The 18,257-nt window shown below is 40.2% G+C and overlaps 4 protein-coding genes across 10 annotated transcripts; 2 read left to right on the top strand and 2 right to left on the bottom strand.

Moving 5' to 3' along the window:
• The first annotated feature begins 575 nt into the window (after positions 1–575).
• Positions 576–2,712, top strand: LOC124300251 (guanine nucleotide-binding protein subunit beta-like protein 1). The gene is made up of 4 exons (XM_046754123.1): positions 576–1,188; positions 1,370–1,548; positions 1,649–1,982; positions 2,125–2,712. Exons 1-4 carry the CDS (start codon positions 1,042–1,044, stop codon positions 2,428–2,430), a joined length of 966 nt encoding a protein of 321 aa, XP_046610079.1. The 5' UTR covers positions 576–1,041; the 3' UTR covers positions 2,431–2,712.
• An 83-nt stretch (positions 2,713–2,795) lies between these two features.
• LOC124300249 (coiled-coil domain-containing protein 149) lies at positions 2,796–5,903 on the top strand. 2 transcript variants are annotated; one of them, XM_046754120.1, is made up of 10 exons: positions 2,796–2,921; positions 3,028–3,136; positions 3,241–3,419; positions 3,581–3,821; positions 4,087–4,253; positions 4,369–4,441; positions 4,548–4,632; positions 4,699–4,843; positions 4,945–5,045; positions 5,213–5,903. In XM_046754120.1, exons 2-10 carry the CDS (start codon positions 3,068–3,070, stop codon positions 5,461–5,463), a joined length of 1,311 nt encoding a protein of 436 aa, XP_046610076.1. In that variant the 5' UTR covers positions 2,796–2,921; positions 3,028–3,067; the 3' UTR covers positions 5,464–5,903. The 2 variants fall into 2 exon arrangements, with proteins under 2 accessions (XP_046610076.1, XP_046610077.1); XM_046754121.1 differs by lacking the exons at positions 2,796–2,921; positions 3,028–3,136 and having other exon boundaries at positions 3,296–3,419; positions 3,628–3,821.
• LOC124300246 (uncharacterized) lies at positions 5,776–7,800 on the bottom strand. Of its 2 annotated transcripts, XM_046754117.1 has the most exons (6): positions 7,591–7,800; positions 7,228–7,500; positions 6,810–7,126; positions 6,544–6,709; positions 6,256–6,446; positions 5,776–6,158 (listed from the first exon to the last, which is right to left on the bottom strand). In XM_046754117.1, the coding sequence occupies exons 1-6, from the start codon at positions 7,798–7,800 to the stop codon at positions 5,957–5,959; spliced, it is 1,359 nt and encodes a 452-aa protein (XP_046610073.1). In that variant the 3' UTR covers positions 5,776–5,956. The 2 variants fall into 2 exon arrangements, with proteins under 2 accessions (XP_046610073.1, XP_046610072.1); XM_046754116.1 differs by having other exon boundaries at positions 7,228–7,800.
• Positions 7,801–8,101: 301 nt separating this feature from the next.
• LOC124300241 (proclotting enzyme-like) lies at positions 8,102–16,589 on the bottom strand. Of its 5 annotated transcripts, none has more exons than XM_046754108.1 (8): positions 16,564–16,589; positions 16,055–16,267; positions 11,647–11,727; positions 10,727–11,351; positions 10,396–10,628; positions 10,059–10,251; positions 9,694–9,971; positions 8,102–9,638 (listed from the first exon to the last, which is right to left on the bottom strand). In XM_046754108.1, exons 2-8 carry the CDS (start codon positions 16,080–16,082, stop codon positions 9,343–9,345), a joined length of 1,734 nt encoding a protein of 577 aa, XP_046610064.1. In that variant the 5' UTR covers positions 16,083–16,267; positions 16,564–16,589; the 3' UTR covers positions 8,102–9,342. The 5 variants fall into 5 exon arrangements, with proteins under 5 accessions (XP_046610064.1, XP_046610062.1, XP_046610063.1 ...); XM_046754106.1 differs by lacking the exon at positions 16,564–16,589 and adding an exon at positions 16,507–16,538; XM_046754107.1 differs by lacking the exon at positions 16,564–16,589 and adding an exon at positions 16,395–16,515.
• Positions 16,590–18,257: the final 1,668 nt, after the last annotated feature.

Genomic DNA, 18,257 nt, shown 5'->3' on the forward strand with positions numbered 1-18,257 from the left:
CAGGATTGAAATTCAAAAATCTAGCAGCCACAAGCTCGAATCGATAGACAAGTTTCAAAGTTTGTGTCAAAATTTCGAGTCAATCGGATAGAAAATGAACCTGCCTCACCGGATTGAAAACGTGGTCGTTCGCTACTTATACGCCCCATGCCGCCATTTTGTTATTAGTTTCAATAAAAAATTTCTGTAATGTTCTCTTGAAACTATAAATAATAAAGTCATAAAATTCAAATTGCTTCAAGTATTTTCGTTTTCTTTATAAAAAAAAAAACTCCCAAAAGTAGGTATCGTTTTAGAGCGTCGAAGTTGCGACCCCCCCCCCCCCCCCCCCCCAATAAATTTTTTGTTATCAAAAAATCTTATTGAATCGCGTGTCAAACGGCTCCGCCGACAAAGAAGCTACCGGACTGCTATCACGGCTTCCCACACGACCCCGGATCCAAACGTGGTACTCCGGCAAGCCTCCCGCTGCCTCTGTAAAATACTGATCGGCGGGTGTCGGGTCGTTGAGCGCCATCTGTCGATGTAATCGAGTACCACTCGGAGATCTGGTAGATAGAGGAGAGCCCAGCTGATCGCAGTTAAATGGCGTTTTGTAAATAGAAGACGGGAGGTCCTGCCGACGCGTCCATTACATCAAAAATAAAGAAGGACAACGGGGGAACGAAAACGGACGCAAAAAACAGGAAAAAATGGTTTGACATTATTTCGAGTTGAAAAATTTGTGTTTATGTTACTCCCGGTTTATTCCTTGACAATTATACTTACGAACACCCGGCCTCCTCTCATCAATTATTGCGATCAACATGAACTGTTGACGAGTTTTCGATACAGCAGCTATTATTTCAACTCACGCACACCACGCATCCGTCAAGTCAACAACGGCGACGTCGAGTGCCTCCCGTCTTCTAAAATCACCTATTTCCACGACGCGCATTTCAACCAACCGTCCCCTCAATCCTTCGACGACACGTAGCTCTTTGGCTTTGTCGCAACGCAAACCCTCAACGCGGATCCGTCGCCTCCTCTGCGCCCTCTTCGATGGCCATTCTACCTCCGGACCCAGTTTTCCTTCTGCGGGGACCCGACACCGGACCCGTCCACTGTCTCCTCTTTCGGGTATCGCCCTACGTCGAGCATCTCTACGCCGGTGCCGAGTCCGGAACCGTACACATCTGGGATCTCAGGGTAACATTGTCGCCTTACTCACCTTTTGTTTGGACAATCGTCTCTTCTTTTTTGTTTTTTTCTACTCTCCGACATTCATCATTGCCGATGTTTTCACACTTGCCGCCAAGTGGCAAGACGAAACACTTGAATCTATCGCGTTACGTCTTTTTTTTTATATACAATGTTGGACCGCTTACAGAAAAGCAGAGAAACGTCGAGGCTAGTTGTCGGACCTGAGCCATGTCTGGCTCTTCGCTCTATTCTCGACGAAACTCTGGTTACGCAAGGGAAGAATGGGACTTACAAAGTATGGAAGGCCGATGGTTCTAATTGGATCCATGAGGAGACTTTGGATAGCGGGCATATTAGCTTTTGCCGGTATTTGTTAATTGATTAGCTTCGTTTTTTATTGTTGAACAAAAAAGTCCCCAAGATGCAAAATAATGTGCTTTGTTTGTATTCCAATTTTATTTGGCAGGTGTCAAACGCTCTCGTCGGATCAAATATTAATACCTCTTGAAAATTCTGTGATTGGTGCTCTCTCTCTGAAGACCTTGGATGTAGCGTACAAGCTCGATCCTCATCAAGTTTCTTCTCCGAAAGCACTAGGCGAAGTGATGTCCTTCAAGCCTCTCGATGTTCAGGGAAAAAAATTAGTTATCGTCGCCTATGAAAGCGGACAGATAGCCGTGTGGGATTTAAACGCGAGAAACATTCTCAGCTGGTTTTCTATCGAAGAATGTCCACTCACCGTGGATTTCGACGTTAACCTGATGCGAGGAATAGTCGGTAGCGTTACCGACAAATTACAGGTAGACAAGAAATGGGGATGTTGAAAAGAATTGTAGCCTTAGCAGTAGCTTGCTGAATGAGAATTTTTTGTTGACCAGGGATCAGAGTTCACTCGTTCCGTATCAATGTTAATAAGTAATAATTCTCCCTTCCTCGTAACAGGCTTTTAATTTAACCAAGGCTCACACTATGAGTCTGAAATCAACAATTCCATTGAAGAACGCTGGAACCTCGGTAGCAGTTATAAGGCCGGATACAAAGGTGTTTGCAGCTGGTGGATGGGACGGCCGTCTGAGAATCTTCTCGTTCAAAACGTTGCGGCCCCTCGCGGTGCTGGATCAGCACAAAACGTCGGTCCACGACATCGCATATTCGGACTGTAAAGTCGAGGCATGGGGTAGTAAATGCCTCATGGCTGCGGCCGGGAAAGACGGCGCTGTGTCTCTCTGGGATCTCTATAACAATTGAAGGAAATTCGCCTGTATAATTTGCGAGTGTAATTGTTTCTATACAATTAAAATATTGAACGAAAAAGGAAAGAATATAGTTTTTCTTGAAGAATGTTTAGATATCACGGCAAAGGCATGACTGCATCGTTAATATCGAACTACCGACGACTACTTGAATATCTCGACGAAATACCTCCAATAATCCTAAGTACCTAATTGATGAAAGTTGTGAAGAGAGGAAAAAATTCAAAATTTATATTACCAATGCGAATTTTTGGAAAAATATATTAATCTTTCCTGATAGCATGTGTTTTCAATTTTGCTCTTTCTTCGTTGTCTAAATCTAATAATGCGCTTTACGCTTTAAGGTTTTGAAAAATGAGGATCCCTGTTATTGCTACTATACATTTTTAAAATTTTCAAAATCCAAAGCTGCTGTTCGAAATCCGGTCAGTAAAACAGGGTCGCTCACTCGATAACCGTGAGAGCACAGCGATAACAGGGATAATAGTAAGGCAAACAACTCGAAACTTAACCTCAACGCGTTATTCCTCGATCTATGGTTCTTTGCAAAATAATCGCACCCGATAATCTTTCACATATCTTATTCCCTAAGGCTTATCGTGGAGGATCGTGGAATTATTAAATATTGAAAAATGTCATCTCTACTCGAAAGTCAGACGCAATTTGCCAGAGAAAGTGATGAGTCTCTTAACGAAGCTGACGTAAATATTTTTATACTGTTAAAAAGCTGTTAAAAGTACACATATGTCAAATCCATTGCAATTTTACTGACTTATCACATTATGAAATCGATTATGTATTGCAGGATTTCGCATTATCCAGAAAACTGAAAAGCAAAATTGAAGCATTTGCGGTGCTCAGTCAAGAATTAGATAAATGCAGAAAGCAGCGTGATCAATTCAAACTGATGGCTGAACAGATACAGGACAGATTTTTAAAACTCAAAACAGAATCCTTGTCTAAGACTGAGACTGCATCAAATGGGTTGGTATTAATTTAAAAAACAAGACAAGCCTACACTAAGAGCACGTGTTTAATGAAGACGACAGTATTGAATCTTGTGAAGAAAAAAAAAGTAAATTGGAAACTCATCGATCCACAGTAAAGTTCAGTCAGAATTATACAGTTTCTATTTCTAATCCTAGAACATTTAAAATTGATGACGATTCACGAGCAATCGAACTCTTGGCAGAAGTCAGAGAGCAAAACAAATGTCTGCGTCTTCAGGTGAAGACCTTACGACAAAAACTGGGGGACGCGCAAGGGGATATTAAAGTATTAAGAACAACTTCTCACTGCAGCATTGATCAGCCAGAGACGCAACTCGCCCCTGCCGTTCATCAGAGAGAAGAGATGATAGAGCAATTAGAAAAACTTAACATTAAAGTAAATCCTGCAAATTTTATAATTACGATTTAGTAGGCTGGTAGCAAATCGCTTTTTGCAATTCAGATGGTCTTTAGTTTTTGCTTCAACTCAGAGGCCGAATTATTTTTTCACTTATCGCGAATAACTCGAACGTTACCAGCCTGGAATTAAACACAAAATTGTAAAAGTCCCTCCTATGATCAAGTACCTACGTACCTAACATGACTTTGCAGCAACACGTTAAATATCTACTCGATGATCATATTTTTTCTATTCCCCGTAGTGCGCTCAACTACAGACTGATCTTCAAACTCTGCTCGACGAAAAGCATGAATTAGAAATAGAACGAGACGCATTTAAATGCAAGTCACATCGCCTGAATCACGAATTGTCCAAAGCTCTGAATGCTACAAAGCCAGTCGATCTGGATTCTTTGATCAACGAGAATAGGTATATAGATGAAAAGTTATCGAAACATATTAACCGCTGATAGGACAATAGTGTTGGCACATTTCTTACAATAACACCGCAGTCACAAAATGTATAAAATATATAATTGTGGCAGGTATTTGCAAGAGAGATCGCAACAATTGCTAGAAGAAAGAGAACTTGCTCAACAATCTCTTGCCAAATATAAGGTACATCTTTTTGCAAATATAGCATTACATACTTTGTGCCTTATATATTTTCTGTTTCCAAAATCATTAGCTAATGCTCGCAATATTTTTTAATTACTATTTTCAGAGCATGTTGGATAGTAAAAGAATAAAAGGAACAATAAAACTGGGAGGAAATTCAGCTGCTGGAACTATCATGACTCACAAGCAAGGTGATTCGTGTTCCGTAAATAGACTAACCACCCATACTGTTCTAATAACTGAATATCTCTTGTTAGTTGAACAATTACTGCAACAGGGATCTCAGCTACCCGCTCAAGCTTCGGCAGCAGCCGTGAACGATCTTCGACGGCTTTGCACAGCCTTACTCGAAGCCTTGAATGACAAAACGTTGGCTCTGGCTCATCAGAAGAAAGCAAACAAGTGAGTGACTAAAATTACAGTTCAGATAACTGTTGTTGTCGGTTTACAACCACCAAATCGAATTCTTATCGCGTTACTTGAAAATCGTTGATATTGTTTAGGATTTTGGCGCTAAGAATATGCGAATTGGAAAATACAGTTCAATCGCCAACATCAAAATTGCTCGAAGGATACGCTGGCTCAGACGTGGATACAAGATTAGGTAGATAAATTATTTCGTGAATATTATTGGGCAAAAGAAATGTTTGCCAAAGTTGAAAAACTTGAAAGTACATCAAAGTCGATTTCGTGCATTTGAATGAAGAAATTCTATAACCCTTTGTAATATTATGCTTCGAATATTGCCACATAGTTTCTGAAATTTTTCAGGATTCGAGGGCTATGATGAATACAGTGAATGTACCAAAACGATGAGTTCAAAGATAGAAAAAGGCAGAGACGAAGAGCAAGATTTAGAAAGAAGCAATAACATACCAAAAGATAAGTTATCATACACAGAAACTCATTTTCCGTCTATAGACAGTCCGAGGGGAATAGAATTGCCAAAAAACCTAGATGCGCTGGTTCAGAAGGCTTTGATGAATTTAAATGGAGACACTAAAACGAATCTTGGTTCATGAAAACTATGGAAAGTTGACTGAAATTTTACGGAAAGTTTGAGATTGTTAAAAAACCCATTCCATGCCAATTATTATCGATTCAATTTTATACGAAATTTGGTGCACTGGTTCGGAATTAGCATTCATCTCTTACGTCGTAAAGAGTGGAATTAACACTTTGACCATTCCGGGACTAGAGCCAGGAAAATTAGGTTTAGTTGAGAGAAATCGGGTGAGACAAACATTCATGAACTTTATTTACCACATCATCGATGAAGCGTTGCAACATTGCACATTTCAAAGCTGATTTGTATGTTTGTACTTCTTTGCTAGTCTGTTTTTTTTTTTTTTTTTTAAGTACTGTGTTACTTTACCAAAGATTTATGATTAGTTATAAAAGTGTAAATGAAACCAATGTTTTATCAAGATAGAAATAAAATAGGTGCGTCTTATTACAACTAGCAATGTCTGTTGGGTACATAAAGGTTTCTTCTTTATTAGTGGTGTGGATAGATTATCTTGTGCATAACGCCGCAGTGCCAAAATAAGCCGGCTGGCAGTAGAACGATCGAACAAGATAACGTCGTTCTCGCAAATACTTTTGATGCAACACACAGTCCAATTGATCCAACCACATATTGAAAGCAATATGGGCACCTGGCTTAGGTTTTTGGGGCTTTATCTGCTGTTCCGGCGTGTGTTGTTGACCATACGCCCTTGAGTGAGAAATTAAACGCGACTGAGCGAAGCTATTCTTTACTTACACGTTAGGCATATCTGATTAACAAGCTCATACGTAGAAAAACTACTTACATCATGTACGTTTTTCTTTCCCTCAGTTTGATGTCCTTCTGCCTTTTCCAGACTTTAAAAGCTTGGGAATTGGCAGAACGTTTCTCATTTGACTGAATTTTTTTGGATTCTATATGCGCCAACACCCGTTTCTTTGCATTAATCAATCGCCTCTGTCGAGCATCTTGCTGTCTTCGCCAGTATAGGTATGCCTGGGGGATGAAAAATTGAGAAATATCATTCGTACCTAGGCGAATAAAACAAAAATTTATGTGTGTTCAATTTTAACTCTAGATAAAGAGATTTCACCTGACTCGCAGCCTCCCTTTTTTCCATTTGCCTAGCCTCAGCGGCTTGCTTGAGATGTTTTACCTTCTGTTCTTCTCTGATGATTTGCTGATAAGTGTTGGTCTTTGCTTTTTTCCAATTTTCGAAAGTTATTTCCCCCTTGCTTTTCAACTGCACCAGAGTTTCCCTAAATTGATGAACGAGAATCAAACCGCTGGTAGAAAAATATCTCAAAGCATCTTAAAACCAGTTTGAGAATTAATTTAAATGGATTCGCTTTAGCTTACCTTGTTTTCTCTACTTTCTTCTCCATTTCACGTGGAACTTTTTTGCTCGGTGAGCTGTTCGGACGTTTGATTATTTCAATTATTTCTACGTTATTCCATGCGTCTCTCTTGGTGTTTATTTCTTCTTTGCTCTTTGTCTCAACACTGACAACTCTGCTCGAGGCTCGAGTTAGATCTGTTGTGGTATGATGATTGGTCAACCTCAGAGCGATATCTGATAAGCTGCCGATGTCTGATGATCGTTTGACTGCTTGTGAAACAGTCCGGCTAGTGCATTTTGGCCTCCTCACAACACGCACCACTGGAGCCTCCAGAACCTGCAGTGTAAAGTTCAACATCGTGAAATGTAGATTATCACAGAGTGTTTTCAAAAGCCATGGATTACAGCAGATCAATTAAGTGCAAAAGATACACATACATCACTAGAATCCTCTCCATGGGATTTGCGATCGACAATTTCATCCTGAACACTGTTTGCAGCTGCTTCGTGATCTTCATCTTCAATACCTGCAGCGCCAGACTCTAACGAGTGTCCAACGACGAATTCGTCATCCTGACATGTCTCTTCTGATTCAGAAACATCAAGTGTGCAAGAACACGTTTTGTAAGAACTTGTTTTTTTACACAAATCACTCTTGCAGAGAAAAGGATCGACAACATCCTCATTCGCAGAAATATTGACAGATTCAGTCTGTGGAATGAAATTTTGCCCGTAAGACTTGGTCCATGGTATACAGTTCTGCATCCTGTAAATAGTCGTACACTCATGGCTAAAACGAACCTGGGAAACCTTTGCTTCTTGGACAAGTTTATCAGTATCAATTTCAGCCTTTTCATCCTTCAAGTCTTCCATTCTCTTGCGATAATACTCCTCGAATACGGCTTGATGCAGTTTTGCGACATGGTCTGAAATATAGAACCACCCGTAAAATGTATCTTCTTTCGAAGTTAGGGAAGAGGAAAGTTTTACCGCTGTCTTCCAGGACTCCATTGATCATTTGCTTCACAATTTTTCCCAAATTTTCAACAGATACACTTCTCACTTTTTTCTTAATCGCCGGCATGCTTGCTATTGCTGGACTTGATCTACAATGGATCACCAAATAATGTACGTAAAACGATTTACCCTACTTTGTTCCCATACCGCAACAATGTTCGAGTAGTCGATTTAATACGCACACGGATTTCCTGACTGACTGACGTATCAGAGGTTTTTCTTTATTGGCTTTTCTTCTGACAAAGAGTGCGAAGCTCTTCCCTATAAGTTTTAACCGTCGCCTACACTTAACAAATCTAGACGTTTCTCCTTCAGATTTTAAGCGGCTTGTAGAACGGCGTCCCTGTACGTTACCCTGGATTACAGCAATAGAATAATATTTGACTAAAATGTTTGGGAAACTTCAAAAGCTTGCTTAGTTTCTCAATCTCTTGATGCAATTTGAGACGAAAAGCGTAACGGAGAATACCTCAAAAGTAATAAATGGTTAAAATAATCAAGACTTGAGGGTTTCATTGAGATTACTATACTGTACCTTATCTAATCGCTTGAGGCGGGTTTTATCCATGTGACCTACACCACATCTATCCAATAAGTTTTAGTTTGCTCATAATATTTGTCTATTTTCTACAGTTTTTCGTTTTTTATTTTTCTCAAATCCTTTTACTCATAATTATTTTATTGCGAGATTTAAATACTGTATTTGATTTCCTTACTTCAAAACTACTAACTTTAATTATGGGAATGTAAGTATATGCATGTAGATACGCGTCGAATGTAAACAACATCATTCTGCGTAATTCAATTTTTTTCAACTACTCGTTTGTTTAAAATTTTAATGATATATTCAGTTCGGCTAGTTGTATGTATATCAAATCAATAACTAAATGGAATAAATTAGATAACAGTATGTACTATATCGCTATGCGTGTCAAGTTGCAGCGTTGTAAATTTATATGGCGCACACTGAACTTTCGAATCAGCCTTATGTTACGTTCAAAAACCACCCTGCAGTTAGAATTAATATTACAGTAAAAAGTATTCATATATTACTCAAATTAACTTCTATGAAACATTTGAAGCACTTCTTCATCAAACACGTTTTATCGAGAGCACGAAAAACGATGCCTAATCCTATATATATATACATATAATTAGTTACAGTACTTTCATGTGATTGTTTAGCCAGCATCAAATTAAATCAGCTGTACTTTACACGGTTGTCAAAAATGCAGGCTGCTTCTACTTGCGATCATTATTATAAAATCACATCGAAGCCGAATTATATTGTTGTCGATTGTTTAACGGATATAAAAATTAACTACAGTAGCGACACGTTTGATAATCGAAGCAATAAATTATATCTTCATTAATTTTCCGCAAGCACGATATTTCGTGGATAGAAGAGATCTTAAGTTTATTTCTCATCACGTCGCTTCGGCAAAACATAATTCTTCAACCAGAAAAATCTAGTTCGCCATGGAGGCTCTCTGACGAGGTTCAGAATATCCAACGATACTCAGAACATAGTAGATTTCAGTAAATATTTTCTTTTATCCAGTCAATGTATTCGGTAACACGAGTATATACTCCTGGATATCCGGGCTCCCCGCATTTATTTCCAAATGAAACAATACCGACTTGCATCCAACGACCTTCGGTCCTGAGCATAAGTGGACCGCCAGAATCTCCCTGGCAAGCGTCTTTGCCTCCCTGACTGAATCCCGCGCAAAGAAAGTTGCTGGTTATCGGCTGGAAGTAGGCGGCATTGCAATCCTCGTTTCTCCAAACAGGCAGCACAGCTTGACGCTGGACCGTGCTCTCCTTACCACCTGCCGAATGTTTTAGTGTTATTTCGAACAGTGGCAAAGTTTCTTTGAAAATTACCGTAATACGTTGTCCCCCAGCCCACCACGGTTGGTCTGGCACCGGCGAAAGGCTCTCCTTTGAATCGCGCAGGAGGCAGACAGAGCGGTGTTATATATGGAGTTTTCCTAACGGGTCTGTTCAGCTCCAGTATCGCTATGTCATTGTAGAATCCAACCCTAGAGAATTTCGGGTGCGCTCGAATTTCTTTCACCTTGTAAGTCTCCGGTGTGGAGGGTTCGTCGTCACGTTCCAAGTCAATGTCACCGAGACGAACTGTAAATTGTCTCGCCGCAAACCTGTGGGAGGTAAAAACTTATTCAGTTCCATACTTGTCGCAGACTTATACTTACAATCGGTCGAACATGAGGAATAATTGTAATTACGGTCGCTGCCGCTGATCCCTTGTGCAATGGGCGGCAGTCAAAATGTGTCGAGGACCCACCAACGACCCTCCGCACCAGAATTCTGTGCGCCTTGCACCGTGTAGGAATATGGCAGCCATCCATGGCCAACGCCCCGGCAGAGCTTCCTCTCCACCCACGACTCTGTACTTGCCGGCATTTCGTACTCCGCATTCTGAAAATATTGTCTAGTGAAGTAGGATCCTTGAGGAATTAATCACAAAGATTGCGTCTCCGTTGAAATATCAAACTTTGCAACTTTCTTCTATTCATCAATTTTTTATCGATTAGTCAGGGGTTTTCACTGTTCAACTACTACCTTCGTCGTCTTGGATATAGTTGTTATCTATTGTATCTATAATCTCAGAGCCAGTTGTATTACTCGACGGAAATGATTCGGGAGTAGAATCCGTTGTCAAAGGGGCCTCGGAAGTTACTGGGAGAAGAGGGATCGGCCTGGGAGTCGACGGTCTGGTTGGACGTTGATACGGTGGCCTGGTGGGGCGCGTACCACTACCGCTGCCAGGATAGGTGCCGTCGGTACTTGTAGGTCTGAAAATACGAAGCGGCGAATCAGTAACGGCCAAGTTCAACGGATACAGTATCGAGAAAAACTTTGTTCCCAACTTGCAGAGTATCTCTTTACTTACCTTTCATCGGGCTGGGATCCGCCGTTCATAGGACAGCAGACTCCGGGCACAAATAAGCTTTTGAAGCACAAAGATTGCCTGAGTTTAGTGAGGTCCAAAAGAAGCTGAGGACAGTTACTCAAATCCTGACATTTTCCTGGCCCTCCCTCCGCAGTCGTGCATTCGGACGGATTCGAGGACGAGTCTTTGTTGGCGAGTTCTTCGCTTAGCGGGTGTAGCTGTGTAGTTGAGGAACCGCCAAGTCTTATAGGCATCGTCACACCACGAACCAGAGGAGCTATGCTGTCAGTTACGTTTCTGCCAAGAATGTTTTTCGATATCGTGTATATGGCTGACGGCAGCTCCTTGGGTGGATTGTCCGACGATTCTACCCCACGTGTCATGTTCACTATATAACTTCCTACTGTGTTTAGCGCGCCCAGAGTCTCAGATATCGTCACTAGGGGATCGCTCTGCTCCGTTTCTCTCGTCGCCTGGATGTAGTACGTAGACGGCGGACGATCCTGAGTGTCTCTTCGCAGGATTACTCCCCTCCTCGGTCCGCCGTCCCAGCCCGGAGAGTCTGGTGCCCATCGTCTGACCGGTGTCGAGTAACGGGATTCTTGAAATCTGTAGCCACCAGGTGCTGTTTATTGAAATTTATACACGCATTGGTCATTTTTCATCGATTGTCAGGTATTCGAAGGGTTGTTACAAATAACTTGTCGTTAACGAGAAGGATATTCTGAAAATAATGCTTGAAGTTGAAATCGTACAACCGTGTGAAATATTCTTAAAGTACAAAATTTTTAAGAGAACATTTGAAAATAAGTTTGAAAATGGCAAGATCTGTGCAGTATGCGATTGTTCGAATATTGTTGAAAGATTTTTCTCAATTTCTTTGAACAACTCTGATCTAATAGCGAATATTTTTTACTCACGTTGATTATAATAGTAGTTTAGATTTTCCTGAGCGTGTGTAATCGTCCCTGCAGTTACTACATTCCATATAATAAATAAATCTGAAATAGAAATATAAGCTTATTGTTAGATACACAGAAAAATTGCATTTCAAGATGATTCAACCACATACCAAGAATTTTTATAGAAATTGGGCCATTTCGTGTTATTTCGTAAAAAAAGATATTGAAACGTTACGTATTTTCATAAAAAATTATAAAAATACATCATTTTTTTATAAGAAAATGTAGATATTCATAAAAAATTATAGACTTCCATAAAACTAGTATTTTTTTAGTAAAATATGTACGATGTACTAAAATTTTTTAGGAGAATCTATGAAAAACTATGCGTATCTGCGATATTATACGAAAGGAAAAAAAAAAATACGAAACTGTTCCAATTTCTGTAAGAATTCGTTGTCATAGCAACTTTCATCGACATGAATGTGAGAATTATAGCCTGGTATAAAAGTTAAACAGATCGTTCGGTTCATTTTCGATTTAAACGAAAGGAAACGAAACTAACCAGCGATCCGAAATTGAAAATAGTCAGTTTTGCTTGAAAATCTGCAATTCGACCTTTCACTTCGAAATCTCAATATTTCCATCCGATTAATTCTGTTCAGTTTTAATTAATTGCGTACGAGGATCGTGAGGAATGATCAGCTGTGCGTGGAAAGAAAAAGTAGTGGCAACAAATAACTTATCGCTGTATTTATAATAATAATTACAGGCGGTTTCATACTACTTTCACGTTCGTTGTTGTTGTTGTTATTGTTGTTGGCTTACTGAACATACACGCGTTACGATACGATATTATAATACCGTGACCGTTTGAAATTGGAGCATTTTAGAAAACCAACTGATCTACGACTGCACCAGCTGTACAACCGTATTACAGGGTAAAAGTCTTTGTATGAATAAAAATAGGTATATTTTATTTAAAATTTTTTGCTAACGCACGCCATGCCGCGTGACAATTGCGTACAGACGCTAATCATATTTCCTTCGGGAAGTGGTATCGGTAAAAATAGGTCCGACACCGTGAATGGGTCTTTTTTAAAATAAAAAAAAAAACGACGAGTTCGTTCTGCTTAATTCTTTCAAGTCTTTCGATACAGTCTCGGGAAGAAAGAGAATAAAGGCGTTTCGGTATACGAGCACTTATTCGCGTGCACGCGTTTTATTATATTACAATCTATGCATCTATGTATATATTGATTCAGCGACGAGAAACTTCGCCTTTGCGAATTGTGTAGCGAAACCGCAACTTTCCAGTCTTCCGAGCATTCATCGTCGAGCGTTACATTTGTTTCAGTGAAAAACCCTTACGATTAGCTACAGGCATATTGTAATAATTCTTAGTACTGGAATAAATCGGTATATTTCTCAGGGACTCGTTTCGTGTCCGAAACCTCACTCGTATCATTGATATTGCGTACAAACATCTTTTTTACAGATCCGCGTTTGCATACGGATATAATAAGAAGTGATCGGAATGACAGTGAGTTTCATTGAAAGAATTAATAAAGTATACAGAATTCAATCGTCGGTGACGGGTGACGCATCATGCTTATTTTCGATCCGATGCACGGCGTATAACGAGTAAACAGAAACACACGTACAGGTACGTATGTACATAGATCGTACGACTTCATCGACGGTGAAAGTCCTGTGCCACGCTCGAGAAAGTGTGCCTCACGGTTCACTGTCGATGCCACGTTACTCCCGTCATTGACCATGCGAGGTACATCAGCGTAAGGCAGAAGCGACGAGAAACTATTGCTTTTTAACCGAGTGGCAAAAGATAACGAATAATCACTACCGAGTTGTACGTTGGGAGAGATGGATGTCGGGATAAGACTTTGAGAGGCGTTGTGAAAATTAAAGAGAGGAAAGAGAAACGCGGCGAAGCAAAAATCACACGCCTAAATGATAAAAATGCAGTGGTAAATAAGCGTTCGAGGAGATTCCGATGCGCCGAGAGCTTGCGGAAGGCACGATCGTGCTTGTAATTTTTAAATTTGTCACGCATTTGCATAAGTAACGATAATTGATCCGCAGCTCAAGGATCCGGCTGTAGCACTTACGTTGATTTATTTATTTGTTCATGCTTTCGTTTCTCTTTTTTTATTTTTATTTATTTTTTTTCTTATCTTTGTTATTAAGAACCGCGCCATGAAACGCATCCTGTCGAAATGTTATACTCGGAACCGATTCGGATTGGTCAACGATCCGTGGTAATTTACAAGGATCCACGAACGTTGAAGTTGCTGTAAATTAGAATAATTCTCCAACCCGTCCGGATCTCTGACCTGATTATCGTATCCGGACACGGAACTACCGGGCTAAGAAATTTCGAACCCGGATGCACCGCATTGGCCGAAGCGTCTGCAGTATAGGTATAAGAATCGCCTTCGAATGACATCATCGCGGGAATGTGTCTTCTTACGCTCTTGTACACTTTTTATGTTCGAAGAAAATACTTTTCTTTCATCTTTTCAATCAGTTCAGCTCCGGTTCAATGGAATTCTTACGTTATTGGGAGTAGTCTCACATCTCAATGACTTTTTTTTATCGTAATAAAATTTGTTAGATAATTTAAAATTTTTTACACATAAGAAAGGGGTTTGCAAAGTAGGAGGGAAAATTTTTTTATTCGTTTTTCATAGTAAATCTCGCTGTTATGGCCGCCCGAACTTTTACCCTATCTAGCTGACACGATACCTCAACTTTCATGCATCAGAAACAAAAACAAAGAGATTGTCAAAAAGTACGCTTTGCGCCGTCGCCTGAAGCAAAATTATGCAAATTTGATTTTTTTTTTATTAAGAAAAGGGAATTTTAATACTGCTTCGGACGATAGCGACAAGTGTACGTTCTTCGAACGAACAAAGAAAATTTTCCGCGTTACTTTATGGATTCCTCTTTAATGTTGAAAAAATTTGAAATTATCGAACGAATTTTTCTACGCAGAAAAAAATTATCAACAAAAGTTATCGAATGCATTGGGCTTACGGCTGGCGATCCAGCCAACGTGAGAGATCGGTAGTCACTATCACATTATTCGCATGGAATCGAACTCGCGTTTAATTTTGGTCCGAAAACAAGTTAGCCGGGGGTCCAAGGCATTAGTGAACTTATCCTACGTAAGCACGTACATACATGCGCGAACTGCGTTTACGCAATGATTGCGATCAACGCGGCTCATGCGTTAATCATGAGGCCAACAAGAATTTGACGTATTATTATAGTATACTCGCGCCGGTTGTATAACGTCAGCTCAAACCGTTACGAATAACCGGAATCATTGTTTCAGAATTGAAAGAAACGAGGAACTGCAACTGGGTATTAAAACTATGAGCATCTCTTCTTTTCAACGTTACGTGACGAATTCATCGTCTCGTTGCTGCGGTAGACAAAATTAATAAAATCCTTAGAAGCTATTGAAACCATTCTTTTTTTTTTTATTCATACATGAAACGTCGTTCAAGTTATACGTTTACGCTGTTATGTTCTATTCAAACCGTTCGCGGAGTGTCTTACATAGAAAGTCTCGGGGCCTCGCCCCTAGATTGCGGAGAGAAAGATTACAACAGAGGACGCGTGAACCGCTCGATGAACTCCGAACTGCCCTGTTTTATTTTCTCCGCCTTAGTTTTTTACTCGTCACTTTTTCAAGTCTTTTTTATCCCTCGAGGTTAACGTTTCATGTGTTCTCAGAGGCCAGAGAGCCAATCTCAAACCAGAAGAGCACATTCCCAGAGAGAAATCCGAGTCTCTGGTTCAACCTCACTGGTGCAGGTACATCAGAACCACGGTTGACCGCGACTCGGTGAAGTTTGTACGGTACAATAGAATTTAGGTTTAATTAACCCAATTAACTCGCTTCTATTCTCATTTCTTTACCGATGTACGCGAATGATTTTCCTACGCGTGCAGCACGCGTGTGTGTAGAAAATGACCCGTCAAAGTTGAAACTCTTGTACACATTATACGTACACGACCACGTGTTTCGTTCGCTGTCTTTTTAAGATGGAACAAGTGTACGGGTGTATATATACGTATAACAATTAGTAACAATCGATCGATCGCAGGTTGTAATTATAAGTGAAATTTTAAATTAATGCAAAGTTCCGGGCTGCTGGTTTTTGCATATACGCGCGGAGAAAGTATTTTCACTGATAATTAATTATGTACGGTAACGGTATCGTAATATCGTGAGTAATAAAAGGAAATTAAGAGATAATTACATCCCGGTGATGAAAGACTAATCGGTCCAGCTGGATTCCTCTAACATTTTGGCCGATAAATAAAAGATTCGTTTCAGATCGCGGTCTTAACGTTGTTACGTTAAAAGAGAACTTTGAATCAAATATTTACTTACCGATTATCACTGACGGTAAATCCTTCATTATTTCAAGTTAACAACGATGATATCTCGTCACTGACATTCCCAGATCGATATCAAATAACGCACTTTTGTCACCGGTGAACCGCTCACTGTATCCTCCAGCAACGCGTGTGTTGTGCGTGTCTATTCGTATCGCACCAGTTGGACGTTTGATTAGATATATTGTATAACCCGGCTAGGTCTAATCTGTGAATGGATAGAAAATATCGTTCATAGTCGAATTACCTTTCGCGAATTTATTCTTAATCTTATATCGATATTGTCACCTTGCGTAGAAAAAAAAAATGAAAAGAAACAGGTTTAATATACCGACTATTCGCGTAACACCGTTGCGTGCGGGAAATAATTAATAATTTTAACGTAATAAAGGCCTGCAGCAAAGCTCAATGCAATTTATAAATAAATATCCCACGGATGATCCTTACGTGCTAGGTACTATGCGACTATGACGACTGTCCGTGAAGAGACCTCGACATACTTACCAGTTTTACCACGGTTACTCTCTCTCCTTTCCTTCGAGCATCGAGGAGGTGCCATCCCTCACCTCTCTCGTTCAAATTTACCAAGGGAAAGTGTTCCCTTCTCCTCCTCCTCCTCCACCACCTTTGCCAGCATGCTTTTCGGATCGTCTGGCGATCGAAACTACTCTTCTTCAAAGAAGGGGGAGAACCCGCCGATTTGTCATACAGGCAAATATGCACTTCGACAATCGTTCTCTTTGTGAGTTGCAGAGGCAAACATCCTGCTGCGCGACGATTTTTTGCAATTGATATCCTCTTTCTTTCTTTCTTTCTTTCTTTAGTCCTTCTTGTAGTCGGTTTAGTACACAAGTATAGAATCAACTCTGTACCAATCAGCTGTAAGCAAACTTCAGTTACAGAGATCGAGAACTCGTAAATCTTCACTTTCGAATTGGATCCCACAAGTTCCTATGGATATAAGACCCTGAAGCTTTGCTTTAGCTTATCGCATCGGGTACGAGTGCGCAGCACAGATTATAACTTCGGAGATTTCACTCGTATTTTTTTTTTTCTCGTTTTTTATTGACTACATTTAAATTCCGGCCGAGACGTTTCACCGTGTTACGGGGTAGAATGCGTAGGCTCCGATGAGCGGTAATCGGACCTTACTTCACGCCCAGCCAAGGTATTATTTGGCTATTACAGGGTCCGTTCGCGTCGACTATGCACTCGCGTGCTACTACTACTCCCAATGCAGGAAGTGAATGGAATAGGAAGGGATCGGTTTTAAGGGAAGGCAAACGATTTGAAGTATATGATTGTTTTTTATTATCAAGTAGTTAACGCAAAGGAGTCGGCCGAGGAAAAAAGGTGTGGTTTTGGTTTAGAGGGACAGGTGTCTTGCTTGAGCGCTAGGATGGATCTGCGGAGTTTAGCGGGATGTAGAAAGCAAGCTAGCGGACGATAAGGGCAGACTACAGAGCGTAAGGTAACTAAGAGTGTGGGAAAGGAATATGAAGTCTGGAGGACGTAACAACCGTTTCGAACTCCGGCGAATGGTAGTTAAACAAAAAAGTTTAGAAAAACTCGGAAATCATCTATTTCCTTGGAAATTTCGTGATATAGGATCTATTCGCTGTATAAGCGGTTTTACAAAAATATCTCATCCTAATTTGTTGGTCCTCGTTTCGTCGGAATTGAACACGCTAAATTGTTTAATGCGCATTATGCGCATATAAAAAATATGAGGAAGGGTAGTTTTGTTGTTCAATTAAACAATATTTCGAAGGAATGTCGGATCTGTCATTAATTTAGCGAGAGACAAGTTATGCGTAATTTTAGTCTCAAATTATACCGTTGCATAACCACTGCAATGGCTCAAGAGAGAAAGAGGGAGGGGAAGAAATAATGAATGGAATGATAATCATGAGCTTGAAATCATTCGCTTCGGGTCGTTGAAGATTCCCCGAGACGGTGTGAAAGCAGGAAACGCGCTATATTAACGCGTTGAATAGAAATCCGCTAGTAATTGTATTGTGGGTGAAGGTCGCGGTTTAAAGAGAGTGAGACTCAAGTGCGTGAACGAGACCCTGTAAAGGAAAAGCAAATAAAGTACCCATTGACCTTTTAACGGCGGGGAAATATCAGTTCAAATCAACCTTTTATTAGACGGGAAATTTATAACTACGTTCAACGTGGTATTTCTTACGTGGAGT

The sequence above is a fragment of the Neodiprion virginianus genome, chromosome 3, assembly GCF_021901495.1.
Source record: "Neodiprion virginianus isolate iyNeoVirg1 chromosome 3, iyNeoVirg1.1, whole genome shotgun sequence".
Classification (NCBI taxonomy): domain Eukaryota; kingdom Metazoa; phylum Arthropoda; class Insecta; order Hymenoptera; family Diprionidae; genus Neodiprion; species Neodiprion virginianus.